Consider the following 26,157-nt stretch of genomic DNA (forward strand, 5'->3'; position numbering starts at 1 on the left):
TGGGGATGCCCAGGTTCGCTGCTGCTTGGACCAGCAGCGGGTGGTCCCGTGGCAGCTCCCGGTGTCCCCGTTTGCCACCCGTGGAGCTCCGTGCGGGAGGGATGCGGTGCGTGGGCTCGGGCCGGGGTCCCACGCTCATTAACCACCCGTCCCCTGTTGGTTTGTGTTTTCCGCGCGGCGCACAGGCAGCTCTGTCTACTTCTGAACGCAGAAAACATCTTCCACTCCATGGCCGACATCCTGCTGCGGGAAGAGGACCTCAAGTTCGCCTCCACCATGGTGCACACCCTGAACACCATCCTGCTCACCTCCTCTGAGCTCTTCCAGCTGAGGAACCAGCTGAAGGACCTGAGGACGCCGGTACGGGCACCTGGCTCCGTTTCACGTCGGGCAAACTGAGGCAGGGGTCGAATGCTTAGAGGCAGAGCACGGGTCACACATCCCGTGCAGTCCGGGGACCTCCAGGACACCCCCAGGTTTCCCTTTTCTCCCCCAGCACGTGAAGGGGCCCCCGATCCCCCTGTGTAAGCTGATCACGAGCCCCACGTGCCCTCCTCGGGCCCCCCGAGCCCCATGGCAGCTGCCACCTCCCCAGGAGACAGGTGATGGGGGCGAGCACCCCGCGGGGCCCCGCTGGTCCCGCAGCTGTTCCCGCAGCAAAGCCGCTCCCGGGGCAGCTGCCAGCAGTGGTGGTGGCCACGGGGGCACCCCAAAGACCAGGGCAGTGTCAGCACCGGGTGGGCTGGGGGGTGGGGAGGTGTCCCCCTGTGTTTTGGTGGCCTCCTTTCCTAACCCCCCCGTCGTCTTCTCTCCCCAGGAGAGCCGCAACCTGTTCTGCTGCCTGTACCGGTCCTGGTGCCACAACCCGGTGACAACCGTGTCCCTCTGCTTCCTCACCCAGAACTACAAGCACGCCTACGACCTCATCCAGAAGTTGTATCCTTCGGGGGGGGCTCTGCCGGGGCGCAGACAGGTCGGGGCAGTGCTTGCTGGGTGCCTCCCAGCCACTCTCCCTTTTATTTTTGGTGATGTAAGAGGACGGCGCACGATTCAGCCACCCAGGAGGGGAGGCTCCTTCCTCCCGGGGGGATGAAGGCTTTGGCCTCCCAGCCCCGTGTCCAGCAACACGAGCAGAGGGGATAATTTCTTTCCTTCTCTTTTTCCACCCCAAAATGTTACCTTGGAACCCCCATCCTCCACCCATCCGAGGCAGACTCCAAGCACATCGCGTCCCGGGGAGGCAGCGATGCCCCTGGGCAGCCTCAGCTCCATCTCCCCGAGGCTCCCACCTCTGCCTGGTGCAGGGTGAGGACACGCCAATGCCCTGCCCTTGTCAAGGCCCCTCTGAGGCAGCCATGGAGCCGAGATTTTGGTGCTCAGGGCCTGGGACGTGTCCCGGCAGAGCCAGCAGCCTGTGGGCCCCGTGGCACCGTGGTGAGCTCACCCTCTGCCCGCAGCACAAGGGATATTTCCCTGTGCAGCCACCCCAGTCCCACCCCGAGCCATGTCCCGTGGCACCACGCAGCTCTCAAACACATCCAGAGATTAGGATCCACCACTGAACTCGCAGCAGGGCCACAAGCCACAAATATTTGGGGTCCCCCCATTGCTGCCACCGTGCCCTCTCCTTCCCAAGGCGCATCCTTAACCGCCGTGCCCAGCGGGGACCTGGAGGTCACCGTGGACTTCCTCACCGAGGTGGACAAGCTGGTGCAGCTCATCGAGTGCCCCATATTCACCTGTGAGGCTCAGGACCATCTTTTGGAGTTTGCTCAAGGGGGGTGGGAAGCAGGGCCGGCAGCCCGGGCGCGTCCCCTCCCCGCTCCTTCGTGGCTGCCCGAATAAATAGAGCAGAAGTTATCGGGCCTGGTGCTGCCAGCCCGCCGCTCGCGCTGCCCGCCGGGGAGGCAGCCGGCCCCCGTATGTGGGTTAACGGAGCGAGAGGCCGTGGCACACAACAAAAGCCTGGGGGAGGAAGGAAGGAAGGACGGGGAGGGGTCCGGGGCCATGCGCAGCCCCGTGCCCGGCGGGATCAGCCCTACAAAACGGGCTGCTCCTGCCCCCGCGGGGGTCAGAGGGCAAAGCCTGACCCCCTGCTGCGCCCCACCGCTGGGTGCTGCACCCATGGGGTGTTCTCCTGATGAGGTTTTGTCCCACTGGAGGTTTTTCCCACTGGGGTTTTCTCCCTCTGGGGTTTTCTCCCACCAGCATTTGGCTGCCCCTGGGTTGCTTCTCCCCCGGGGACACCACCCCGAGGAGCAGCTGGGCATCAGGAAAACTCCCACTAAGGGCTCTGGGATGGCACTGCACGGGCCCAGGGCTGAGGAATATTTAGGGGCAGAGGTTCAGAGCAGACAGGGGGGCTCCTCGGGCTCAAACGAGCCCTGCTGGAGGCTGCCAACACACGGGGGGCACACGGGGAAGCGCAGCAGGCACGGTGCGATGCCGGGGGCTTCTACGGGGTCGGGAGGAACCTGGGGGTGTCGGGGCTGGAAGTAAAGCTCCTTCCTCCCCTCCTGCCTCTCCATCCTCTTCCTCTCTGCTTGCAGATCTCCGCCTGCAGCTGCTGGACGTGAAGAACAACCCCTACTTGATCAAGGCGCTGTACGGCCTGCTGATGCTGCTGCCCCAGAGCAGCGCCTTCCAGCTCCTCTCCCACCGGCTGCAGTGCGTGCCCAACCCCGAGCTCATGCAGAGCGCGTAGGTGCCAGGGATGGGGACAGGGATGGGATTGGGATGGGGACAGGATGGGGATGGGATTGGGGTTGGGATGGGGATGGGATGGGGATGGGGACGCCCCGTGCCAGGACCCCGCTCTGCCCCTGCCCCGCGGCTCCTCGGTGGCCGCGGCTGCTCCTTGCCCCGTGGCCGGGAGCTCTGGCTCGGGGTTTTTTTGTCTATATTTGGTAACCCTGGGAGGGCTGCGCCTCATCCGCAGGCATTTGGCATCCGGGATGGAAAATTTCACTTGTGGGGTCGCTATGGAAACCAGCAGAGCCATGGAGGAGGTTTTGACGGAGAGGGAAGGCAGCTCCCGGCGGCGCCTGGGAAAGCGTCCCCACCACGGCCGTGCTGCTGGCCGTCCGTCTGTCCATCCAGGCACCCAAAAGGACGGTGACACCTCGCCAGCGGGGGTGGCCATCCTCACCGGGGGCTTTTTGGCAGCCACTTTTGTGTCCCCTCCGCGGTGACATGCACTAGGGACAGCCCCGAGCCCTCCCCAGGGGCTGCAGCCTCCCGCCCGGCTCCTTTTGCCGTGGCCGGCCGCTGCTGGGGGGGGATTTTACTCATCAAGCCCCGGCTAACGAGCGGGGCCGGCCGCTCGCCGGCGATGGCGCACGGTGAAAGCTCTGCCTTCCTTTGCAAAACCCCGGAAAAAAAAAAAAAAAAAAAAAAAGAAAAAAAGGAGAGAAATGCTCCCGAGATGCGCCGTTTTCTGAGCCAGACCCCCACCGGCTCCACTCCTTCGCTTTTAACTCATCCCCTGGGCTGGCTTTCATCCGCCGTGCGCCACCGAGCTGGAGCTGGAGCCCGCAGCCCCGATTTTAATTGGAGGGGCAGGGAAGGGGGGGCTCTTTTTTTTTTTTTTTTTTTTTTTTTTTTCTTTTCCCCCCTCTCTCTCTTCCCTCGGCCGTGGCAGCCGGGTTTTCGGAGCGATCGGAGCTGTCAGACAGCCTGAGCATCTGATTAACGCTGACCTACATTCCTTCAAACACCGGAGGCTGCTTTCATAACCGCGAGCCCGGGCTGCCCCTCCCCGGGGAAGCCGTGCCACGATGGGGAGGCGGCGGCGTGCCGGGCACGAGGGGGCCTGGTCCCACCCCGCGGCCGTCCCCGCACGCAGATATTTATTTGGGCTTTCCTAAAGCCAGGCAGGGAAACTGAGGCACTGCCTTGGCGAGGCCGGGACCTCCACCTTGGGCACCAGACGTGCCTGGTGGCCTCCCTTGTGTCCTGGCCTCTCCCAGCCTCCGCAGGAGGGCACGAGGACTCGGCGGGGCTCGGCAAGGTGCCAGCCCCTCGGCTCGGCACCGGGGCGCGCGTCGCGGCGTGCCCTGCCCTCACCCTCTCCTTCCTCCCCGCAGGGACGGCAGCAGGGCGAGCGCGGGCTCCAAGAGGTCGGCGGCCTCCAACATCGACTACACGGAGCTGCTGCAGCACTTCGACAAGGTGCAGCACAAGCACCTGGAGGCTCGGCACCAGCGAGCCGGGCGCGCGGAGCAGCTGGAGCGGCGCGGCGTCCTCTGAGCAGCCCCGCGCGGCCGCCCGTGGGCACGGTTGCAGCGCTTGGGGCTAAGGGAAAAAGGGCACGGGGACAGCGGGTCCCCAGCACCCGGTGGTTTTCAGGGCAGAGGGAGATGGGCGCGGGGCTGGATTTTCCCCCTTCCGTGCCGCCTACATGCGGTGGGACCCCCAGGCCGTGCCCGGCGTGGCCGGGAGGAGGAGAGGCCGCGGGGAAGGCGCTGATTTCTTTCTCCTGCAGCAGGGCGAGCAAACTCCCCTCCGCTTCGCTAATGCCTTCCCCGTGACCGTCAGCTGAGAGCACGGCCTCCTGCCAGAGGGACCGGAGGGGAGGAAACGCACGGGGCAGGGAAGGAGGGAGCAAACGGGGTCCTCCCCGCCGGGAAAACGAGCACGGGCACCCACCCGCAGGCTGCCACGGCCCCGGGACCCCCGCAGCCCCCCAGCCCCGGGCACGGCCGGCAGCGCAGCCTTAACCCCGCGCCGGGCGCGGGTGCGGCAGAGCCCCCCTCGCTCTGTGCCCCCCGCATCCCTTCCTCCTTCCTATCGCGAGCTCCCCGCGACGAAATAAAGAGAGCAACGCAGAGCAGCCCTGTCCTGACCTTCCTGGCACGGCCGCTGCGGTGTGCCTGCTGCTGGGGCTCCCCGTATCCACATTTGGGGGTCTCTGTCCGTATCTGGGGCTCTCCATCCCCATATGGGGTTCTCCATCTGCATCTGGGGTTCCCCATCTGCACACAGGGTTCACCATGTGGGGCTCTCCATTCACATCCAGGTTTCCCCATCCACGTCTGGGGTTCTTCATCCACATATGGGGTTTCTCATCCACATCTGGGGTTCCCCGTCCACATACGGGGACTCCGCATCCACATCCAGGTTTCCCCATCCCCATCTGGGGCTCTGCATCCAGGGCTCCCCATCCGGATCTGGGGTTTCCCATCTGCAACTGGGGTTCCCCATCCACATCTGGAGCTCTCCATTCACATCTGGGGTTCTCCATCCACATCTGAGGCTCCCCATCTGGATTTGGGGTTCCCCATACAAATCAGAGGCTCCCTATCCACATCTGGGGCTCCCCATCCACACCTGGGGCTCCCCATTTGCATCCTAGACTCCCCGTACACATCCATCCCAAAGAGGAGCCCCAAACCTCCCAACCCTGGCTCTTGCTAGCCCAGAGGACCCCGCTCTGGCCCTGCCACGCTGGCCCCGGGGCTGCTCCCCTCCCTGGCAGGCACATCGGGGCTTTTCCTCCTGCTCCTCTCCCCGAGAAGGGGAAAAAGCAGCCGAAATTCTTCCAGGCCGTGGTCATGAAACCGCAGCGCGGTGACAGGCATTTTCCTGGCCCCGAGCAGCCGCTGCGCCCCGGCCAGCAGCGCCGAGGGGCCGCCGCGCACCGGGGTTTAGGGGGGGGGGCTGCGTTTTTTGGGGCATGGCTGCGCCCCTGACCCCATCCCGGTGCGTTTCGGGCCCTCACCTGATCCCGGGGAGGGGGCTGGAGGAACGTGGAGGGTTTTTATGGCCCCCGGCCTGTTTACAGCAGAGCTGGGCTCTGGCAGCGGGTTCCCCCCCCCCCCCCTCCCCGGCAGCCCCGCACCGAGGCTGCTTTGGACGGGATCAAGACATTCCTGGCATTCCCGGGAAAGGGCTTCCCAAACCCGCTGGTGGCGGGTTAATTTTAACAGCCAGCCCCGCAGGACGGGCCAGCCGTGCCTCCCCAAGCCCCCCGGCCACCTCTTGGGGCACAGAGGGGACATTGGGGGCCCCGCTGCCTGTTCCCTACCACTGCCGGACCCAGTGGGGTCGGGGTTTGGGGTAGAAATCCCAAATGGAGCATGAGGCTCTGAGCTGGTCCTTATGGGTGGTTGGTGACCAGTGGTGGCCCGAGCAGCGTGGTGACACCGGGACACAGCCACCAGGAAATTGGGGCTGTTTTCATGGCTGGATAGGGGATATAGGGGCAGCAGCCCCCTCTGTGCCCTGCCGGTGGTCCCAAACCAGGCTCAGCCCCCCCAGCACCCCTCGGGGTGCAGCTTGGTGCTGTCACCCCCCCCCCAGACCCCCGGGGCAGGGTCTCCCTGCGGGTTTCCCACACTTTCCAACCTCAAGACCCTAAAACCAGCCACGGAGCCCCCCGGGGATCCCTGCGGCGCACCCAGGCGTGGGACCCCCGGGTGGGGCAGACCCTCGGGGAGCCCCCCCAGCCCCGAGCATCCCTTGGCTCCCCCTTTTCCCAAAACCACCGCTCACCCCCCAATCCCCAACACCCCCCCAAACCCCTTTCCCCCCCCACCCCCCACACCCCCAGAGCCTCCCCCACCCCTTGGAGACGCCACCCCCGGTGGGGGGGGGGGTCCCACATATCCCCCCCCCACCCCCCAGCGCTGACCTCGCCCCCCACCCCTTTAACCCCACGCATCCCCGAGGATCCCCTCTCCTCCCCCCAACCCCCTCCAACCCCAAAAACCCCATAAACCCCCCCATAACCCTCCCCCGAGGAGGGGGGGGCGGGCGGCGCATGTGCCGCTCCGGAGCCCGCCCCGCTCCGCCCCGCTCCCCGCCGCCGCCCCGGGGGCTCCGCGCTCCGCTCCCCGGCCCCATTCCCGGTCCCATTCCCGGTGCCGGTCCCATTCCCGATCCCATTCCCTGTCCCCGTTCCTCCACCGCCTCCAAGGGGGGCTGCCGGGCCCCCGCACAGCCCGGGGGGGGGGGGCGATGCCCTGCGCGCCCCCCCGCCGCCAGCCCCGGCCCGGCCCCGCCGCCGTCGCAGCCCCCCCCCTTTTTTAAGCCCCCCCCCCCCAAAAAAAAAAAAAAAAAAAAAAACCTTTTTGGCCTCATCCCGATCCCAATCCCGAGCCTGGCCCCCCCCGCGCCCCCCCCCGGCGGCGCCCCCCGCCCCGGGCAGCCGCAGCGCCCGCCGCGATGGAGACGGCGGAGAAGGAGTGCGGAGCCCTCGGGGGGCTCTTCCAAGCCATCATTAACGACATGAAGGTAGGGCCCCCCCCCACCCCATCCCCCCCCCGAGCCCCTTATCCCCACCGGGGGGGTCCCCGCTCCACCCCGGGGTTGCCACCGGAGCCCCCCCCCCTCCCTCTGATCCCCCACCCCGGACCCCCTCCGGGTCCCCCCCCTGCTTGGCACCGATTTGGGGGGGGGGGACACCTTTGTGTGCCTGGGTTTCCCCCTCCCCCGGGAGCAAGGCTGGGTGCCCCCCCACCAAAAAAAAAAAAAAAAAAAAAAAAAAAAAGCTTTATTTCTCTATTTTTATTATTAGATTTTTTTTTGGCTCGATTTAAACAAAATGGGGATTTTTTTAATTTTTTTTTTTTTTTTGAGGGGGGGGACGGAATTTCTCGCTGCCCGGCCCCAGCGCTGGGGCTGCTGCCCCTGGGCACTCCGGGGGGCAGAGAGCTGCCTCCTTCCTCCTCCTCCTCCTCTTCCTCCCGCTCCCTGCTGCAGCCCCGGCCAGACAATGCTGTCATTGCCAAGGCAGGGGAGGGGGGATAAAAAAATAAAAGCCTCGCCGAGGAGGAGGTTAACCCCTTCGGGGGCCAACCGTGTCCCCACGGGGCTGGGAACGGGGGATTTTTTGGGGGGGAAGCCCCCCAGTGAGAAAATCCCCATGGCGCACGGGGACGGGTGGCGGGGTGACCCCAAAGCCCCCGGGGGCTGCGGTGCCGGGGGAGGACGGGGAGGCCGAGCTGGCCACGGCCTCCGAAATTCCCGTGCCCCAAAAGCTTGGGGCTGGGTTTGGGGCTCCCCCCTCTTCACCACCCCGATGTCTTTCACCCCCCTCCTGGGCAGCCCCTGCCTCAGTTTCCCCGTTCCCTCGGTGGCCCCGAGCCACCATCCCGGTGCCGGTGGCAGTGGGGACTCAACCCCATGGGGACAGCGCTGGGGAGGGGGCAGGAGCCCCTCACCCTGCTGCTGGGCACCGGCGGGCCAGGCTGGCTCCGTTTCCATGATATTGGCTGGAGGCTAAAAAAAAAATAACCAAAAAAAGGGCAGAAAACCGAAAAAAAACCCTGCTGCAGCTTCGGCTGCGCTCCTGCTGCGCACCGGAGGCCCCCCGGGCGCAGCGTCCCCACCGGTGCCGGTGTCACCACGTGGGTGTCCCGGGGCACCGGCGGGACCAGGGGACAGAATCAGTGCCAGCGTGGAGCGCAGTGATGTGCCCGGCACGGCGGGGACCTGCGGCGGTGACACCGGGGCGGAGGGACCTGGTTTGGGTGGCTTTGGGGGCTCGCCGGTGGCTTTTTGTCCCCCCCTTTGGTGGCTCGAGGCAGGAGGGCAGCGCAGCCCCGTGGTGGTCTCGGTGCCGGTGGGTTTGTCCGTGGGGGCTCCCCCGTTGTGCACAGCGTCCCCAGGTGACCTTGGCATGTCCTTGTCCCCGTTGTCCTTGTCCCTGCTGGCCTCATCCGCGTCCTCCTCCCGCCCGGTGCCCCAGAGGGATGGGGACGGTGACACCAGCCCCACGGCTCCGTCCTGGGTGGCCGGGGCACGGAGGTGGCCCGGGGACGTGGCTGTGGCCCGATGGATGTCACGCACCAAGGGGCACCCTGCGACCGTGCTGGACGGACCTGCGAGGAAAGGGAGGCTCCTGAGGGCTCCAAACCCGGCGCTGTCCCCGCTCCGCACAAGCCCTGTCCCCAAACGGGGCAGAAGTGCCACCAGGGCACCGACGGCCACCTCCAGGGACTTCACAAGGCTTGGAACTGCCATCGGATGGCCTCGCCGTGACAGCCTCGCCGGGATGGCCTCGCCGGGATGACTTTGCTGGGACACACGGCACTGGGACGGTGACACTGGGTTGGCACCAGGACTTGCCTCGCCGAGGTGGCACCGGGATTAACGGCACCGGGACCGGCCTCACCGCGATGGTGGCTCCACGATGGCCTCGCACCGGGATCGGCCTCGCTGGGACTGACCTCAAGACACCCCCCGGCACTGGGACGGCCTCGCGCTGGGACTGGTTTTACTGGGATGGCACCGGGATGGCCCCCCCGGCCCCTGCGCCCTGTCCCTGTCCCTTTGAGCCTCACCTCCCGGCCCTGCGATGAGGTCTCCGAAGGCCGAGGCTGGAAGGGGGAAATTTTAGGGTGTGGAGGGCAGGGGGGAAAGGGTGGTGGAGGACGGGGCGAGCGCTCAGCCTGTACTGGCCACCAGCCCGTCCCCGAGCTGCCCGCACCCCCCAGGGGGAGGCTGTGGGGGGGCTGTGCCCGAGGTGCAGGGTCTGACGGCCGCCTCCCCCCTTGCAGAGCTCCTACCCCATCTGGGAGGACTTCAACTCCAAGGCCACCAAGCTGCACTCCCAGCTCAGGTGAGCGCTCAGCAGGGGGGTGCCGGGGTTGGGGTGGTGCCAGATCCGTCCCCACCCCACCCACAGGGTGACACCGGTGTCCCTGTCCCCCCCCCAGGACCACGGTGCTGGCCGCGGTCGCCTTCCTGGATGCCTTCCAGAAAGTGGCCGACATGGCCACCAACACCCGAGGTAGGACCTGGGGGGGACACGGGGAGGGTTTGCTGGCAGGGGGGGGTCACGGCGCTGTGTGTGTCCCCCCCCCCGGGCTGGGGCTGCCCCCGCGCAGGCGCCGCTGGGCTGCCAAGCAGATGGTGCCGGCGGCACCCCGGCCATCTGGAGCTGCTGGCGAGGAGGAGGAGGAGGAGGAGGAGGAGGAGGAGGAGGAGGAAGGCTTGAGCCACAATCAGATTTGTCTCCCAGCCCCCAGCAGTGGGATTAGGGCGCCGAGGGGCTCGGGGGGTGCTGCAGGCGCCCGGGTGGAGGTGGCCGGGGGCGGATGGGGAGGAGGGGGCTGTGGGGTGCCCCCACGGCCCCACTGCGGGACCAGAGCTGGTTTCAGAGGCTTCACCCGGTTTTTTTTTGGGGTGTGTGGAGGCAGCACCCCGCTGCCTGGCCCACTGGCAGGGATTTCAGCCGGCGCTGCCCCCCCGTGGCCATCATTAGGCTTCAGAGTGAACGTCGCTCTGCCTGCCAAACGGGGGCGGCCCCTTGGCAAAGCCCCCAAAATGTGCCGCTCACGGAGCCCCTCGGGGGCTATCAATGGGCGGGGGGGGAGCCCCCAGACCCCGCTGGTCGCCCCCGGCTCTCAGTGAGCCCCTCTCTGCCCCCCCCATCCCCAGGGGCCACGCGGGACATCGGCTCCGCGCTCACCCGCATGTGCATGCGGCACCGCAGCATCGAGGCCAAGCTCCGGCAGTTCACCAAGTAGGTGCCCCGGTGGCGAGCCGGGAACCCCCCCCGGGGATTTTTTTTCCCCCCCCCCCAGACCCCACAGGGGGGTGGTCTCGGCCCCGTTCCCACCTCTCCTTTTCTCCTTTCGCGCCCCCTCTGCAGCGCCCTGATGGAGAGCCTGATCACCCCCCTGCAGGACAGGATCGAGGACTGGAAGAAAGCTGCCAACCAGCTGGACAAGGACCACGCCAAAGGTGTGTGGGGTTGTTTTTAAGGGTGGGGGGGCTGCTTTTTGGGGTGTGTGGGGGGGGGATGCTCGGTCCCACCCCACCCCTGTGCCCGCAGAGTACAAGCGGGCCCGCCACGAGATCAAGAAGAAGTCCTCGGACACGCTCAAGCTGCAGAAGAAGGCTCGCAAAGGTAGCGGGGGGGTCGCAGCGGGGTGGGGGGGCACGGGGGGGGGCCGGCCGGCGTTTCACAGCTCTCTCTCTCTCTCTCTCTCTCTGTCTCCTTCCCTCTCCTCCTCCCCTCCGCGTCCTCCCCACAGAGCTGCTGGGTAAGTGAACCGCTGCCCCCCCCCCCCCCCCGACCCACCTCTGCTCTTCCTTATCTGTGTCCTCCCCCCCCTTGGGCGAAAGCCAAGGACACCCCCCCTAAAGATGTCACCCCCGTGTCCCCCCCCCCATCCCTGCTTCCCCCCCCACACCCCCCGGCTCTTCCCTTTTGCTGGGGCTTTGTCTGTCTGTCCGTCTGTCTGTCTGTCTGTCCGTCTGTCTGTCCATCCGCGCTCTGCCCTGCTCACCGCCCCCCCCCATCACCACCATCCGTGGGGATGGCGATGTCCCCATCCAGCCAGTGATGTCCCCATTTGGGTGGTGATGTCCCCATCTGGACAGTGATGACCCCCTTCGGATGGCCATGTCCCCATCCAGATGACGATGTCCCCATATGGATGGCCATGTCCCCATTTGGGTGGCGATGTCCCCATACGGATGGCCGTGTCCCCATCCAGCCGGCCATGTCCACATTTGGGTGGCCACATTCCCGTTTGGATGGCCATGTCCCTACCCAGATGGCGATGTCCCCCTTTGGATGACAGTGTCCCCATTTGGGCAGCCATGTCCCCATCCGGACGGCCATGTCCCCATTGGGGTGGCCTTGTCCCCATTCAGCCAGCAATGTCCCCATTTGGATGGCCGTGTCCCCCTTTGGGTGGTGATGTCCCCATCCAGCCAGTGATGTCCCCATTGGGGTGGCCTTGTCCCCATTTGGGTGGCCATGTCCCCATCCAGATGGCCATGTCCCCACCCGGCCAGCAATGTCCCCCTTTGGACAGCGATGTCCCCCTTTGGATGGTGATGTCCCCATCCAGCCAGTGATGTCCCCATTTGGATGGCCATGTCCCCATTTGGGTTACCACGTCCCTATCTGGGTGGTGATGTCCCCATTTGGGTGTCCACGTCCCCATTTGGATGGCCACGTCCCCATTTGGGTGGCGATGTCCCCATCCAGATGGCCATGTCCCCATCCGTCCAGCAGTGTCCCCATTTGGGTGGCCACATCCCCATCCATCCGCACCCCTCGGTGGCTCACCCTCCCCAGGGGACGGGTCAGGGCCCCCAGCCCATGACGCAGCCATGCCTGATGTCCCCCCCCCGGTGTCCCCCCGGCAGGGAAGGGGGACCTGCAGCCCCAGCTGGACACGGCGCTGCAGGACGTCAACGACATGTACCTGCTGCTGGAGGAGACGGAGAAGCAGGCGGTGCGCCGGGCGCTCATCGAGGAGCGGGGCCGCTTCTGCACCTTCATCGCCTTCCTGCAGCCCGTGGTGGTGAGCCTTTGGGGAGCGGGGGGGGGGGGGGGGGGGGTTATTTTGGGGGTCCGCCACCACCATCAGGTGCTGATGGCCCCCTCCCCTGGCCCGGCACAGAACGGGGAGCTCACCATGCTGGGGGAGATCACCCACCTGCAGGGCATCATCGACGACCTGGCCGTGCTCACCGCCGAGCCCCACAAGCTGCCCCCCGCCAGCGAGCAGGTCAGCGGGGGGGGGGGACACGGGGTGGGATGGGGGGAGAAACGCTGCCCTGGGGGGGCTCCAACACGCTCCTTGCCGCAGGTGATCAAGGACCTGAAGGGCTCCGACTACAGCTGGTCCTACCAGACCCCCCCGTCCTCGCCCAGCAGCTCCAGCTCCCGCAAATCCAGCATGTGCAGGTGCGTCCTTCACCCCGGAGACCAGTGGTGGCCCACGGGGTCCCCAACTGGTGCCCAGTAACGCAGAGGGACTGGTCCCGGGACCCCCACCCCCAAGGGACTCGCGTGCCAAGCCTTGTTCTCAAGCTCTCCTCTCCTTCCTCTGCCCTCCCCGCTCCCCTCGCCCCCCGGCGCGCCCCCCCCAGCAGTGTCAGCAGTGCCAAGGGTGGCCTCCCGTGGTCCGGGGGGGCTCAGACGTGCTCGCCCTCCTCCACCTACCGCTACCGCAGCCTGGCCCAGCCGGCCAGCGCGGGCACGCGGCTCTCCAGCGTCTCCTCGCACGACTCCGGCTTCATCTCGCAGCAGGAGGCCGCCTACTCCAAGCCGCCCTCCCCGATGCCCTCGGACATCACCAGCCAGGTACGGGGAGAGGCAGAGGAGGGGGAGAGAGGGAAATGGAGCTCCCCAGCCTCGGTTTTCCCATCTGGAAAATGGGCGCAGTCCCCTGGTGCACACTTGGGAGGTGAACGTGGGGGATGCTGCGGGACAAACCCCTCCCATGCCCCCTCCCCATGTCCTAATCACCCCAAGGTTTTGGGGAGCCCCTTGGTACAGTCCCCAGATAAATTATTTCCCTATCCTGGGTACCGAGGATGCCCCAGGGCCCTCTGGACCTCACGGGGTGGGAGCGGGTGCGGTGGGCACGGCACTGGCTCACCGGGTGCGCTCTCTGCCCCCCTGCGCTCGCTGCTGCTCCTGGACCCGGGGCATGGCAGAAGTCCTCCAGCTCGGCGTCCTCGGAGGCCTCGGAGACGTGCCAGTCGGTCAGCGAGTGCAGCTCCCCCACCTCAGTGAGTCCTCCGTCCCCCACGGCCCCCAGGGTGAAGCCTTCATCGCCCTCCTCCTCTTCTTCCCCTCCATCCCGCGGTGCCCAAGCCCCGTGCCCACCCCGTGCCTCGGTGCTTGCAGGATTGGTCCAAGGCCAGCCCCTACGACCAGCCCGCCGTCAGCACCCTGCAGCGGCGCAAGGACCGCGTGGAGCACCTGAGGGAGGCCGAGGTGGGCTCAGCCACCGGCGCCTACCCGGGCATGGGCGCCGAGGACGCCCCCAGACCCCGAATGTCGCCGGCCACCATCGCCGCCAAGGTACCGGGGGGTGAGCGCGGCGGTGCTGGGTTCTTGGGGTGGTTCTGGGGGCTCCTTGTGGGGCTGACGGAGCTGCCTCGCCCCCGCAGCACGGCGAGGAGGTGTCCCCCGCCGCCAGCGACCTGGCCATGGTGTTGACACGGGGGCTGAGCCTGGAGCACCAGAAGAGCAGCCGGGACTCGCTGCAGTACTCCAGCGGCTACAGCACGCAGACCACCACCCCGTCCTGCTCCGAGGACACCATCCCCTCCCAAGGTACCCGTGGGGTGGAGGGCGCCTTGTAGCATCCCCGGGCTTTGGGGAGGGGGCACCGAGGCTGGGTTTGCACCCCTGGTGTTGCATGAGAGGCGCTGGGCTGGCGGCAGGGTGGAGCAGGAGGCGCAGCCTTCCCCACCCCGCGTGGGCACCGAGGTCCCACCCGGTTGCGTCGCTCCCGTTGCAAGGCTTCGCTCTTGTTTCGCAAGAGGGCACGAGCCTGGCCCCGATTCCTTTGGCCCTGCACCAGCACGGGGTGGGGAGGAGGGGGGACACCTCGTTGCAGCTGGTGGATTTGGGGCTGGGGGTGGGAAGGGTGCATGGAGGTGGTGGTCGCACCCATCGGTGCGCATGGTGCCGCGGCACATGGTGGGAGCGCGAAGCAAGGGGACCCTGGCCCTTTGGGTGTTTTTTGGGGCCAAGTTGGCCACCAAAGTTAGAGCTGATAGCTCTGGTGGTGGCCGTTGTGCCACGATGGCCGTGGCGTTGTGCGGCCACGAAGCGTCGCGTTGGTGGCTCGGCACACGGAGGTGCCCGGGGGCCGCCCGTGACCCCGGCTCGGTCCCCGCAGGCTCCGACTACGACTGCTACTCGGTGAACGGCGACGTGGAGTGCGAGCCCCAGAGCGACTTCGACAAGTCCTCCACCATCCCGCGCAACAGCAACATCGCCCAGAACTACCGGCGCATGATCCAGACCAAGCGCCCCGCCTCCACCGCCGGGCTGCCCAGCGGCACCAGCCTGCCGGCCGGCACCACGCCGGGGGTGGCCACCATCCGCCGCACGCCCTCCACCAAGCCCTCGGTGCGCCGCACGCTCTCCAACGCCGGCCCCATCCCCATCCGCCCGCCCATCGTCCCCGTCAAGACCCCCACGGTGCCCGACTCGCCCGCCTACGCCGGCCCCACGCGGGTGGGCAGCGAGGAGTGCGTGTTCTACGCCGAGGACGCCTCGCCCGGCCCCGTGGATTTTGCCAAAGCCTCGCCCAAGCGCTTGAGCCTCCCCAACACGGCGTGGGGCGGCGGCGGCGCGGCCGAGATCCCCGTCTACCCCGGCGCGGCGCCGCGTGGCACCGGCGCCGCCGAGGAGGAGGAGGATGAGGAGGAGGATGAGGAGGACCGGCAGCTGGCCGCCAACCGGCACAGCCTGGTGGAGAAGATCGGCGAGCTGGTGGCCGGTGCCCGCGCCCTGGGCGAGGGGCAGTTCCCCTTCCCCACCGCGCTGGAGGAGACCCCCGCGCCGCCCCCCGCGCCCGCCATGGACCCCCCGGCCGAAGACATGCTGGTGGCCATCCGGCGCGGCGTGCGCCTGCGCAGGACCGTCACCAACGACAGGTCGGCCCCGCGGATATCGTGATGGTGCCCGCGGGGACGCGGCGGCAGCGGCGGCACACGGCGGGGAGCGTGGGGATGGGAGCCCCAAGGGGGGGCGCGGGGACCCCCGGCCGCAGCAGGGCACGGCGCCCTCTCCCCTTCCCCCAGCCCTGTCCTCACCACGCTGGTCACCGCCTGCGTTGGTCCCTTCCCCGCCCCGTTTTTCTTCCCTTCCTCACGTTTTTGGGTTCCTTTCGTTAATTCCGTAGTGCGCTCCCGTCTCGCGCCCGTGTCTTGCGCTCTCCTGTTCCTGCTCCATCTCCCCGCCCATCTCCCTCCCCATCTCCCCATGTTGCCCTCCATCTCCCTTTCTCCCTCCCCATGTCCCCCTCCATCTCTCTCCCCATCTCTCCCTCCATCTTCCTCTCCATCTCCCATTTCTTGCCATCTCTCCATCTCCCCATCTTTTTCCCCATCTCTCCATCCATCTCCCTTCCCATCTTCCCCTCTCCCCCTCCATCTCTCCCCCTCCATCTCTCCATCTTCCTCCCCATCTCCCCCTTCATCTCCCCATCTTCTTCCCCATCTCCCCCTCCATCTCTCCATCTCTCTCCATTTCTCTCCATCTCCCCTCCTCCCTATCTCCCCATCTCCCCTCCATCTCCTTCTCCATCTCCCCATCTCTTCCTCCATCTCCCTTCCCATCTCCCCATCTCCCTCCCCATCTCTTCTCCCATCTCCCTCCCCACCTCCTTCTCCATCTCCCCATCTGCCTTCCAATCTACCCGTCTCCATCTCCCCATCTCCCCCTTCCTCAGCCCATTCTGCTCCCTGCTCCCTCCTCTTCCTCTCCCAAATTCTCCCTCCCTCCCCCTGCCCTTCCTCCTCCTCTCCCTTTCACCCTTTCCCCCCCCAGTCCCTCCCCAGCGCAGGACCCATCCGTCCCCATCCCCGTCCCCCTCCCCATCCCTCGGGGGGCGACGCCAGCCCCGGGGCAGCACAGCCCGGCCCCAGCCCCCCCTGTACATAGCTCGCCCCCGCCTAGGAGTAACCTCGTAGCCACCGCCCGGCCCCGGCCCCCCCGTCGTGACCCCCACGCGCTGATGACAAGTGACAAACGTCCGGGGTTGGGGGCGGGGGGGGGGGGGAGTCCTTCTCATTTTGTACAGAGAGCAAAAATTCCTTGGAAAAGAGAAAAAAAAAATTGTCTTTCGACTGAAGTAACTTTTCTGGTGCTGTTGTTAACCCGCTCCTTTACTTTCTTTTTTTTTAATTTATTTCCCCCCGTGCTCCCGCCTCCGCTTCCCCCCGCCCCCTCGGCCACGTTTCTTTCTTTTCTCCCCTCTTTTTTTTTTAATTTTTAATTTTATTTTATTTTTATTTTTTTTTTGGTGGTAACGTCCCCTATCCCCCACCCCCCCACCCCGAGCCCTTGATTTAAATAGTCACTGCTACGAGTAACGAATGCACTGTGAAGATTCCAGTATTAATAAAGGTTGTACTGTAATTAGCCCCGTCTGCGCCTCCGTTGGAACCGGGGGGGGCCCTGTCTCTCCCCCCAAAAAAAATTTTGGGGTGCTGTGGGGGCCCTCCCCACGTGGGGTGACGCTGCTGCTCCCTCCCCACCCCTCCCAGGGCGTCCCCGGCACCACCCCGACAATTACGGGGCCGTTTCCCAAGGGTTTGGGGGCGGACGCGTGGTGGTGACAGCGGTGCTGTGGGGCGGCCGTGGGGCAGCCGTGGGGCAGCTGTGGGGCAGCTGTGGGGCAGGAGGGAGGCAATGGAGGGGCCCGGAGCCCAGCACGTGCTGGTGACCGGCTGTGACGGTGGCGTGGGGCTGGGGCTGGTCAAACGTTTCCTGGAGCTGCCGAGCCCACCGCGGCGCCTCTTCGCCGCCTGCACCGACCCCGACGGGAAGGTGGGGACACGGGGGGGTCACCGTGACGGGGGGTGGGAGGGATGGAGGAGGTGGTGGGGATGGTGGAGGTGGTGGTGGTCTTGAGGATGGTGGTGGTGGAGGAGGTGGTGGGGATGGTGGTGGTGGTTGCAGGGCGCAGCTGCAGGCACCGCTTGCCCCACACCTTGCTCCGTGGGGCTCCTGGTGCCACCCCCTCAGCCCCGTTCCTCCCTCAGGCCCTCAACGAGCTGGCTCTGGGCACCCCCAACCTCGTGGTCCTGCCCCTCGGTAGGTGCCAGCACCCCAAAGCCCTGTCCCCCAAAATCCTGTCCCCCCCAACCGGGGCTGCTCAGTGCCCGGGAGCTGATTTGGGGCAACCCCCAGGGCCACCAGCATGTCCCTGCGGGTATCCCTGGGGGTGTCCTTGTGCAATTGTCCCTATGGGTTTCCCTAAGGGTGTCCTTGTGGTGTTGTCCCCGTGGGTGTCCCCTGGGTGTCCCCATGAGTGTCCTTATGGAATTGTCCCTATGGGTTCCCTGGGGGTGTCCTTGTGGTGGTGTCCCCATGGATATCCCTGGGGGTATCCCAGTGGGTGTCCACGTGGAGTTGTCCCTATGGGTTTCCCTAAAGGTGTCCTTGTGGTGTTGACCCCCTGTGGGTGTCCCATGTCCCCATGACATCCCCATGGCCGTCCCCATGGATGTCCTTGTGGACTTGTCCCTATGGCTTCCCCGTGGCTTCCCCATTGGTACCCCCGTGGGTGTCCCCATGAGGTCCTTGTGGTGTCCCCGTGGGTGTCCCCGCGCTGTCCCCCCTCAGATGTGACGGACGCGGGCAGCATCGGGGCGGCAGCGGGCCGGGTGCGGGAGGAGCTGCGCGGGGCCGGCCTCGGCCTCCTGATCAACAACGCGGGCGCGCGGCGCCGCAGCACGCTGCAGACCGAGACGGCCGAGAACATGGCCCTGCTCTACGCCACCAACACCGTCGGGCCCCTGCAGGTCACGCAGGTAGGGCTTGGCGGGAAGCCGCCCGACCCCAAAATTATAGGGTGGAGGCCTGAGGGTGACTCCGTGCCCTCCCCAGGCCTTCCTGCCCCTGCTGCAGGAGGCGGCGGAGGCCGGGCGCGGGCAGGGGCTGAGCTGCAGCCGGGCGGCCGTGGTCAACGTCTCCAGCGCCATGGGCTCCATCGGGGTGGTGGCGGCCTGGGGGGACGCTCAGGACGTCTCCTACCGCTGCAGCAAGGTATGGCACCAGGGAGGGGTGCGGGGTGACCCCAACACCCCCCCCCATAGGGTCCTCACCCACCGCTGTCCCCGCAGGCGGCGCTCAACATGCTGACCAAGTGCCAGGCGCTGCAGTACGGCGACAGCGGGATCCTCTGCGTGGCCATTGACCCCGGATACGTGGAGGCAGCGCCGGGGCGCCAGGCGGTGAGGGATGGGGGCGGCGACAGAGAGACATCATGGGGCAGAGAGACAGCATGGGTACCAGGCCCCATAGACGTAGCACCCCATGGGTATCGTAGCATCCCATGGACATAGCGCCCCATAGGTCGCATATCCCATGGATGTAGCACTCCAAGGATGGCATGCCCCATGGATGTAGTGCCATATAGACATAGTGTGCCTTGGCTATAGCACCCCATGGATATAGTGCCATATAGACATCGTGCCACATGGAAACAACACCCCATGGGCATAGCACCCCGTGAATACAGCACCCTGTGGATAGAGCACCCCGTGGGTATAGTGCCCCATGTGCATCACACCCCATGGACATAGAGCCCCATGGGTGTCATGCCCCGTGAGTATCACACCCCATGAGTATCACACCCCATGGATATTGCACCCCATGGATATCGTGTCCCATGGATATCGTGTCCCATAGACTTAACGCCCCATGGCTCTCATACCCCACAGCCACAGTGCCCCACAGATATCACACCCCACAGATACAGCCCCTGTGGATATCTCGCCCCACGGCCCTCCCTCCCCACCCGGGTCCCACAGGCTCCGCGCCACCGCAGCAAGGGGACAGTCCCGGGTTCTCCTTTGAACCGCTCGTTATTTCCCCATTTCTCACATTATTTCCTCATTTCCTGTATTATTTTCCCATTTCCTGCATTACTTTCCCATCTCCAGCGGGGCCGTGTGTCAGCAGAGGGCACCCCAGCCCCGTACTCCACCAGCCCCTCAAGCAGCCGTGGGGGCATCGCCACCCCGAGATGGGGTCATCCTGCCCCAAAAAAAGGCTGGAGAGGCTGGGGGCCTCTCCCTGGCCCCATGGCCTCATGGAAACGTTTTATTGCGCATCCAAAAATGGATTTTTTTCCAAAAAAAAAAAAATGAGACGCCGAGCTTCAGGCCCCCTTCTGGGTGAGCACGGGGGGACTCAGCGCCGCTGTCCTTGTCCCCGCAGGGCCCGGTGACGATGGAGGAGAGCACCCAGGGCGTCCTGCGCGTCCTCGCCGGCCTCTCGGCCTCCAGCAACGGCACCTTCTGGGACTGGCGGGGGCAGAGGCTGCCGTGGTGAGGGGGCAGGCCCCCGGCCCCGGGGCTGGAGAGCAATAAATGGCCACGGCCACGCTGGGACCGTGCCGTAAGGAGGTCCTGTGCCACCCGGCCCCATAGCTGGAAGGGCTGGGAGCTGGGGGGGAAGGTTTATCGGGTGGGAGGTCTATGGGGCAGGTGGCCTATGGGGTGGGGGGTTTATGGGGTGGGAGGTCTATGGGGTGGGAGGTTTATGGGGTGGGAGGTCTATGGGGTGGGAGGTTTATGGGGTGGGAGGTTTATGGGGTGGGAGGTCTGTGGGGTGGGAGGTTTATGGGGTGGGAGGTTTATGGGGCAGGACATCCATAAGGATGGATGTCCATTGGGTGGTAGGTAGGGCCATAGGGTAGAGTGTCTATGGGGAGGGACGTCTATGGGGTGGGAGGTCCATAAGGGAGGGATGGGTATGGGGTGGGATGTCTCGGTGGGGGAGGACGTCAATGGGGAGGGATGGCAATGGGGGGGAAGTTTATGGAGGGGACATCTGTGGAGTAGGATGGCTATGGGGTGGGAGGCCCATGGGGAGGGAGTGCCATAGGGTGGGATGTCTATGGGGCAGGAGGTCCATAGGGAGGGATGGCTATAGGACAGGAGGTCCATAGGGTGGGATGTCTATGGGGAGGGGCATCTATAGTGTAGGATGTCTATGGGGAGGGATGTCTATGGGGCGGGAGGTCCATGGGGTGGGATGTTTATGGGGAGGGACATCCATGGGGGCGGGAGGTTGATGGGACGGGATGGCCATGGGGCAGGATGCCCATGGGGTGGGCTGTCCATGGGGTGTGGGGGGGTGTCCATATGGTGGGGAGGGATGTCTATGGGGCAGAAGGTCCATGGGGCAGCATGCCAATGGAGGGGGACGTCCATAGGGGCAGGATGTCCAAGGGGAGGGACGTCCAAGGGGTGGATGTCTATGGGGTGGGAGGTCCCTGGGGCGCGATGTCCATAGGGCAGCTCCGGTCCCCCCCCTAAATCCACCCCCAGAGGCAGAGGAGCGGCGGCTCCGCCCTTCGGCCTCGGCCCCCCCCCCCCCATCCAAATCGGGGCCCGGGCTCGGTGCTGGGCGCCGCCAAGTGGTTAACGGAGACCGGGACGGGAGGAAAATGTTAAAAAACGGGGGAATTTTTTAAAGAGCTAAAAGAAATTTTAAAATAAAAATGCAAACTAAGGAAAGTTAAAAATAAAAATAAAAAAAAAGAAAATAAAGGAAAATAAAAGAAAATAATAAAGAAAAGAAGAAAATAAAAAAGAAGAAAAAATTAAAAAAAAATAAAATAAAATAAAAATAAAGAAGGAATAAAAAATAAAAAGTATAAAAGAATAAAAAAAATCAGACTAGAAAAATAAAAAAGAACACGAAATGCCCGAAGAGCCCCCCCCGGCGTGCCCTTCACCCTCCTCCTCCTCCTCCTCCTCCTCCTCCTCCTCGCCTGCTCCCCGCCTCGCCGCCGCTCTCCGTGGCTCCCCACCGACCTGGGCAGAGGGTCCGGGGGTCAGCGAGGGGGGGCAGCACCCAGGACCCCCCCCCGGCCCCCCTTTTCCCCACTCACAGGGAACCTGGAAGAGCATCCGCAGCACCCGCAGGCAGTTGTCCAGCAGCGCCTTGGGGCGCACGGCCTTGGGGCGCCGCTCGCCGCTGTGCAGCCGCTGCACCAGCTCGGCCACCGCCGCCGCCACGTCACTCTGTGGGGACACGGAACGATTTTGGGGTGAAAAGGGGTCTGGGGGAGGTGGGGAAGGGTGTAGGGAGGGGGCTGAATCGGTCGGGAGTCAGACACAGGCCTCCTGCGGCGGGGAAGGGCAGGGAGGCCGTCAGTAGGCTTCAGAGTTAACGCCGCAGCCATATGGGATAGCAAAGCTGGAGCTTTCCCCATGGGGCGCCCCAAAGGGCTGCACATCTGCAGTTGTGGGGTGCGGGGGAGCAGCGATGGGCTCCTGGGGTCTCCCCACCTCAAGGAGATAGGAGGCAAAAATTTTTGGGATTTCTGCATTGGCCGGGAATCGAACCCGGGCCTCCCGCGTGGCAGGCGAGAATTCTACCACTGAACCACCAATGCCAGATGTGGGGCACCCCACGGTGCTCGCCCACGGCCCTGCCCCATGTGTGGGGTCTGCCCATCCCCATTCCCCCCCCAGCTGGGCACCCCACAGCACCGGGACACGGCTGGGGCAGCACTGCCTGCCAAGGCCTGCCCCACACGGAACAGCCCCAGGGGGGCACCACGGCCCTATAAAAAGCTGAGACCCGTCCCACACAGCCACCAGTGCTGGGTGTGGGGCACCCCAAAATGGGGACAGGGACACCCCCCCAGATGCCACCTGGCTGGGGACCGTGGTGGTGCCACCCTGAGGGGGCGCAAACCCACAGCTGTGGGGTGCAGGGGGAGGTGGTGGTGGTGCTGGGGGGCGGGAAATCCCACAGGGAACAGCACCTGGGTGGCCCCACTAGGGAACTGGGGGGCAAAAAGTTTGGGGAAATCTCTGCATTGGCCGGGAATCGAACCCGGGCCTCCCGCGTGGCAGGCGAGAATTCTACCACTGAACCACCAATGCCAGATGTGGGGCACCCCACAGCACCCACCCCTTTGGTCCCAGGACAGGGGGGCAGCAACGGGGCAGGGGGGCAGCAGTGGGGCAGAGCCAGTGCTCACCTCCCACCCCACATCCCCCACCACCAGCGCCCCGTCCCACCGCCATGGGGCAGGAGGGCAGGGAGGCCGTCAGTAGGCTTCAGAGTTAACACCTCACTGACCCCAAAAAAAAAAACAACAAAAAAAGGGGAATTTTTGCATTGGCCGGGAATCGAACCCGGGCCTCCCGCGTGGCAGGCGAGAATTCTACCACTGAACCACCAATGCCAGATGTTTGGCCCTCCCCCGGCCCTCCCTCCCCTCCCCTCCCCGGGGTGGCGCTGACCCTTCCCCTCCCCACCTGCCGGTACTGCCCGTAGTGCTCCCGGCCCAGCGCGTCCAGCAGCCGGCCCAGGTCGCGGGCGTAGGGCCACGACGGGTGCTGCTCCGGGAGCACCTCGCGGAGCCGCTGCACGGCCTGCGCGCTGACGTGGAACCAGAGGTAGCGCAGAGAGGCCTCCGAGGCCGCCCCGGCGCGCTGCGGGGTGGGGGGAGGCCGGAGGGGGTGAGGCCGCGGCCTCCCCGCCACCAAAGCACCAAAACACCAAGCACCAACACCAAAACATCAACCCCCAAAACATCAAAACCCCAAACCTCCAAACCCCAAACCACCAAACCCCAACCCCAACTACCAAACCCCAACCACCAACCCCAAAACACCAAACCACCAATCTGCAAACCACCAAACCCCAACCACCAACCCCAAAACCCCAACCACCAACCCCAAAACACCAACCACCAAATCCCAAAACACCAAACCCCAAAACACAAAACCCCTAAACCCCAACCATCAACCCCAAAACACCAACCACCAAACCATCAAAACCACAAAAACCACCAAACCCCCAACCACTGAACCCCAACCCACCAACCCCAAAAGAACCAACCCACCAAACCCCAAAACCCCAACCACCAAACCCCAAAACACCAAACCACCAAACTGCAAACCACCAAACCCCAACCACCAACCCCAAAACACCAAACCCCAACCACCAACCCCAAAACCCAACCCACTAAACCCCAACCCACCAAATCCCAACCACTGACCCCAAAACCTCAACCCACCAAACCCCAAAACACCAAACCCCAAAACACCAACCCTCAAACCCCAACCATCAACCCCAATACCCCAACCACCAACCCCAAACCACCAAACCCCAAAGCCCAACCACCAAACCCCAACCCCCAAACCATCAAAACCACAAAAACCACCAAACCCCCAACCACTGAACCCCAACCCACCAACCCCAAAAGAACCAAACCCCAAACCACCAACCCCAAAACCCCAACCCACCAAACCCCAAAACACCAAACCCCAACCCACCAAACCCCAAAACACCAAACCCCAACCCACCAAACCCCAAAACACCAAACCCCAACTACCAACCCCAACCACCAACCCCAAAATCCCAACAACCAAGCCCCAAAACACCAAACCCCAACCACCAACCCCAAAACCCCAACCCCCAACCCCCATCCCACCACCACCACCGCCCCCACCCTGCCCTCGTCCCCATCCCGGCCCGGCCCCATCCTCACCAGCCGGGTGATGTTGGCCGGCCTCAGCACCTCCTCGTACTGCACCCGCAGCGTGTACCCGACGGGGAAGTAGTGCTTCTACCGGGGTGGGATGGAGGGCGCGGGGAAAAGAGCACAAGGGGCTGGCGGGGAGGAGGCCGGGCCTCCGGGCACCCCCAAAATGGAGGCTGCCCCCCCGAGGCATGCGGGGAGGCCGGGAGGCCGGGTACCGTGTACTGCAGGCGCTTCTCGTAGCCCAGCTGGTCCTGCAGTAGCCGCGCCAGCTCACACTCGCCCAGCGCGGCGGCCTCCAGCCTCAGCACAGCCAGGACACCTGCGGGCACCGCGTCAGCCTCCCCCCAGCACGGTGACACCCCGAGGGGTCACCCCGTGGGGACACCCCATGGGGACACCCCGAGGGGACACCCCGGTGACGCCCGTACTCACACAGCACGGCCGCGTAGCCCTGGTGCATGGTGACGGCGGGGGCGGGCGGCGGCGCAGCCTGCATGGCCGGGGGGCGCAGGGGACAGGGGACACGGGACAGGGGACGGCGCTCGGTGGTGGCCCCCCGATGGCTGCCACCTGCCATGGGGGTGGAGGGGGTCAGGATCGCTGTGTCCCCGTGCAATGTCCCCCCTGCTGCATCCCCACGCGGTGGCCCCGTGCCCACGTGTCCCCATATGGGGACTGCGCCGTGGCCCCGCTCAGTGTCCCATGCCAGGTCCCCACGTGGAGCCCAGGCCATGCTCCCTCGTGGTGTCCCCGTGCCCTATTCCCACGCCATGTCCTGACATGATGGCCCCGTGCCCTGTCCCCGGAGTGTGTCCCCTTTCCGTGCCCCCGCGCGCTGTCCCCACACGGTGTCCCCATGCCATATCCCCACATGGTGTCCCCAAGCCCTGCCACTGTGCCCTGTCCCCACTAAGTGTCCCCATGCCATGCGCCCACACGATGTCCCCCCGTCCTGTCCCCACATGGTGTCCCCATGTTCTGTCCCCACACCCCTGTGTGGTGTCCCCATGCCCCATCCCCATGCCATACCCCCTCAAAGTGTCCCCATGCCCTGACCCCACACGGTGTCCCCACACCATACCCCGACACAATGTCCCTGTGCCCCGTATCCCCACGTGGTGTCCCCACTCCCTGTCCCCTTGCCCTGTCCCCACACTTTGTCCCCATGCCCTAACCCCACGCGCTGTCCCCACGCCCTGACCCCACAGGATGTCCCCACGCCCCGTTCCCACGCCCTGTCCCCGAGCCCTGACCCCACGCAGTGTCCCCCCCACACCCCCTATATCCCCAAATCCCCCTCTCCCACCCCACACACCCCACGCGAGCCCCCCTCCTACCCCCCCGGTGCCCCCCGGTGCCCCCCTGATGTCCCCCGATGCCCACCTGGCGCTGCCGGTGCCGGTGCCGGTCCCTGTCCCTGTCCCTGTCCCTGTCCCTGTCCCGGTGCCGGTCCCGGTCCCCGTCCCGGTCCCTCCCGGTGGCGGCGGGGCCGTGCCGGGCTCCCCGGGAGGCGGTCGGGGGGGCGGCGGCGGGGCCGGCAGCGGGCGGGGCCGGCACCGGGACCGGCACCGGGCACCGGGCACCGTGCGCGGGGGGCGTACGGAGCCCCCGGAGCCCGGCACCCCCTTCCCCGCCTCCCCGGAGCCCCTGGGGGTGCCCAAAATCCGGGAGGACCCGCGCCGGACCCCCCCCCCGATCCCCTAAATCCGGTAACGGGAGGGATCGGGGAAATGGGGGGGGACCGGCACAGACCCCCCCCGGTTCTCCCGGAGCCCCCCCCCCCGGCGCTGGGAGCGGGGCGGCGCTGCCGGAGCCGCCGGGATTCCCCTGGCACCGAGTCAGGGCGGCGGCGGCTGCCAGGAGCTGCCCCCCCCCCGGCCCGGCCCCGCTTCCCCGAGCAGCCCGGGGGGGGGGCACCGGGTCCTTGGGACCCCCCGTGGGGGCACCCCGGGGGCGGTTCCCCCCTCGGCACGGTGCTGGGAGACCCCCGGGGAAAGGGACCCCCAAGTGGGGGCTCAAGGGGGGGGGTCCCAAACCGAGGCTGGAGCCCGCAGCCCCCCCCGGGGTGAAGCACGGAGCCCTCCCTGCCCCAAAAGTGGGGTGCTGGGGAAGGGGGGGCCCTTATGGGGTGCTGGAGCCCAAGGGTGCAGCCCCCGCCCCCCCCCCATAAGATGGAGGCGCGGGGAGGAGGCAGGGGAGGGTG

The 26,157-nt window shown here is 65.9% G+C and overlaps 4 protein-coding genes across 4 annotated transcripts in view; 3 read left to right on the plus strand and 1 right to left on the minus strand.

Moving 5' to 3' along the window:
* Nucleotides 1–4,826, plus strand: part of VAC14 (VAC14 component of PIKFYVE complex) — a 45,652-nt gene extending 40,826 nt beyond the window's left edge. The window contains exons 15-19 of the mRNA XM_084294652.1: nucleotides 186–360; nucleotides 818–936; nucleotides 1,662–1,741; nucleotides 2,550–2,700; nucleotides 4,086–4,826. Coding sequence (XP_084150778.1) covers nucleotides 186–360; nucleotides 818–936; nucleotides 1,662–1,741; nucleotides 2,550–2,700; nucleotides 4,086–4,248 — 688 coding nt within the window. The 3' untranslated portion in view covers nucleotides 4,249–4,826. The remainder of the gene's footprint in view (nucleotides 1–185; nucleotides 361–817; nucleotides 937–1,661; nucleotides 1,742–2,549; nucleotides 2,701–4,085) is intronic.
* A 2,283-nt stretch (nucleotides 4,827–7,109) lies between these two features.
* Nucleotides 7,110–15,569, plus strand: MTSS2 (MTSS I-BAR domain containing 2). The gene is made up of 14 exons (XM_084294428.1): nucleotides 7,110–7,233; nucleotides 9,501–9,562; nucleotides 9,660–9,733; nucleotides 10,384–10,468; nucleotides 10,598–10,689; nucleotides 10,781–10,855; nucleotides 12,109–12,266; nucleotides 12,366–12,473; nucleotides 12,555–12,652; nucleotides 12,838–13,051; nucleotides 13,408–13,482; nucleotides 13,601–13,777; nucleotides 13,867–14,032; nucleotides 14,604–15,569. The coding sequence occupies exons 1-14, from the start codon at nucleotides 7,165–7,167 to the stop codon at nucleotides 15,386–15,388; spliced, it is 2,238 nt and encodes a 745-aa protein (XP_084150554.1). The 5' UTR covers nucleotides 7,110–7,164; the 3' UTR covers nucleotides 15,389–15,569.
* Nucleotides 15,570–17,125: 1,556 nt separating this feature from the next.
* LOC311214328 (C-signal-like) lies at nucleotides 17,126–20,733 on the plus strand (the record flags this gene model as incomplete). Its single annotated transcript, XM_084294840.1, has 6 exons — nucleotides 17,126–17,263; nucleotides 17,479–17,530; nucleotides 18,062–18,249; nucleotides 18,326–18,484; nucleotides 18,562–18,672; nucleotides 19,661–20,733. 6 exons carry the CDS (start codon nucleotides 17,126–17,128, stop codon nucleotides 19,772–19,774), a joined length of 762 nt encoding a protein of 253 aa, XP_084150966.1. The 3' UTR covers nucleotides 19,775–20,733.
* A 162-nt stretch (nucleotides 20,734–20,895) lies between these two features.
* Nucleotides 20,896–25,445, minus strand: IL34 (interleukin 34). The gene is made up of 7 exons (XM_084294918.1): nucleotides 25,338–25,445; nucleotides 24,387–24,524; nucleotides 24,170–24,273; nucleotides 23,961–24,038; nucleotides 22,723–22,899; nucleotides 21,342–21,474; nucleotides 20,896–21,264 (listed from the first exon to the last, which is right to left on the minus strand). Exons 2-7 carry the CDS (start codon nucleotides 24,448–24,450, stop codon nucleotides 21,182–21,184), a joined length of 639 nt encoding a protein of 212 aa, XP_084151044.1. The 5' UTR covers nucleotides 24,451–24,524; nucleotides 25,338–25,445; the 3' UTR covers nucleotides 20,896–21,181.
* Between the last annotated feature and the right edge of the window lie 712 nt (nucleotides 25,446–26,157).

This window comes from Netta rufina, assembly GCF_964035555.1.
Source record: "Netta rufina genome assembly, chromosome: 13".
NCBI lineage: Eukaryota > Metazoa > Chordata > Aves > Anseriformes > Anatidae > Netta > Netta rufina.

Coding starts and splice junctions, on each gene's coding strand:
- IL34 (XM_084294918.1), bottom strand. CDS start 24,450: ATGCAGGCTGCGCCGCCGCCCGCCCCCGCCGTCACCATGCACCAGGGC. Junction 24,274..24,386: donor GGGCTACGCGGCCGTGCTGT/GTGAGTACGGGC, acceptor CGGTGCCCGCAG/GTGTCCTGGCTGTGCTGAGG. Junction 21,475..22,722: donor ACTACGGGCAGTACCGGCAG/GTGGGGAGGGGA, acceptor GTGTCCCCACAG/AGTGACGTGGCGGCGGCGGT.
- MTSS2 (XM_084294428.1), top strand. CDS start 7,165: ATGGAGACGGCGGAGAAGGAGTGCGGAGCCCTCGGGGGGCTCTTCCAA. Junction 10,690..10,780: donor GGACAAGGACCACGCCAAAG/GTGTGTGGGGTT, acceptor CTGTGCCCGCAG/AGTACAAGCGGGCCCGCCAC. Junction 13,778..13,866: donor CGGCCACCATCGCCGCCAAG/GTACCGGGGGGT, acceptor TCGCCCCCGCAG/CACGGCGAGGAGGTGTCCCC.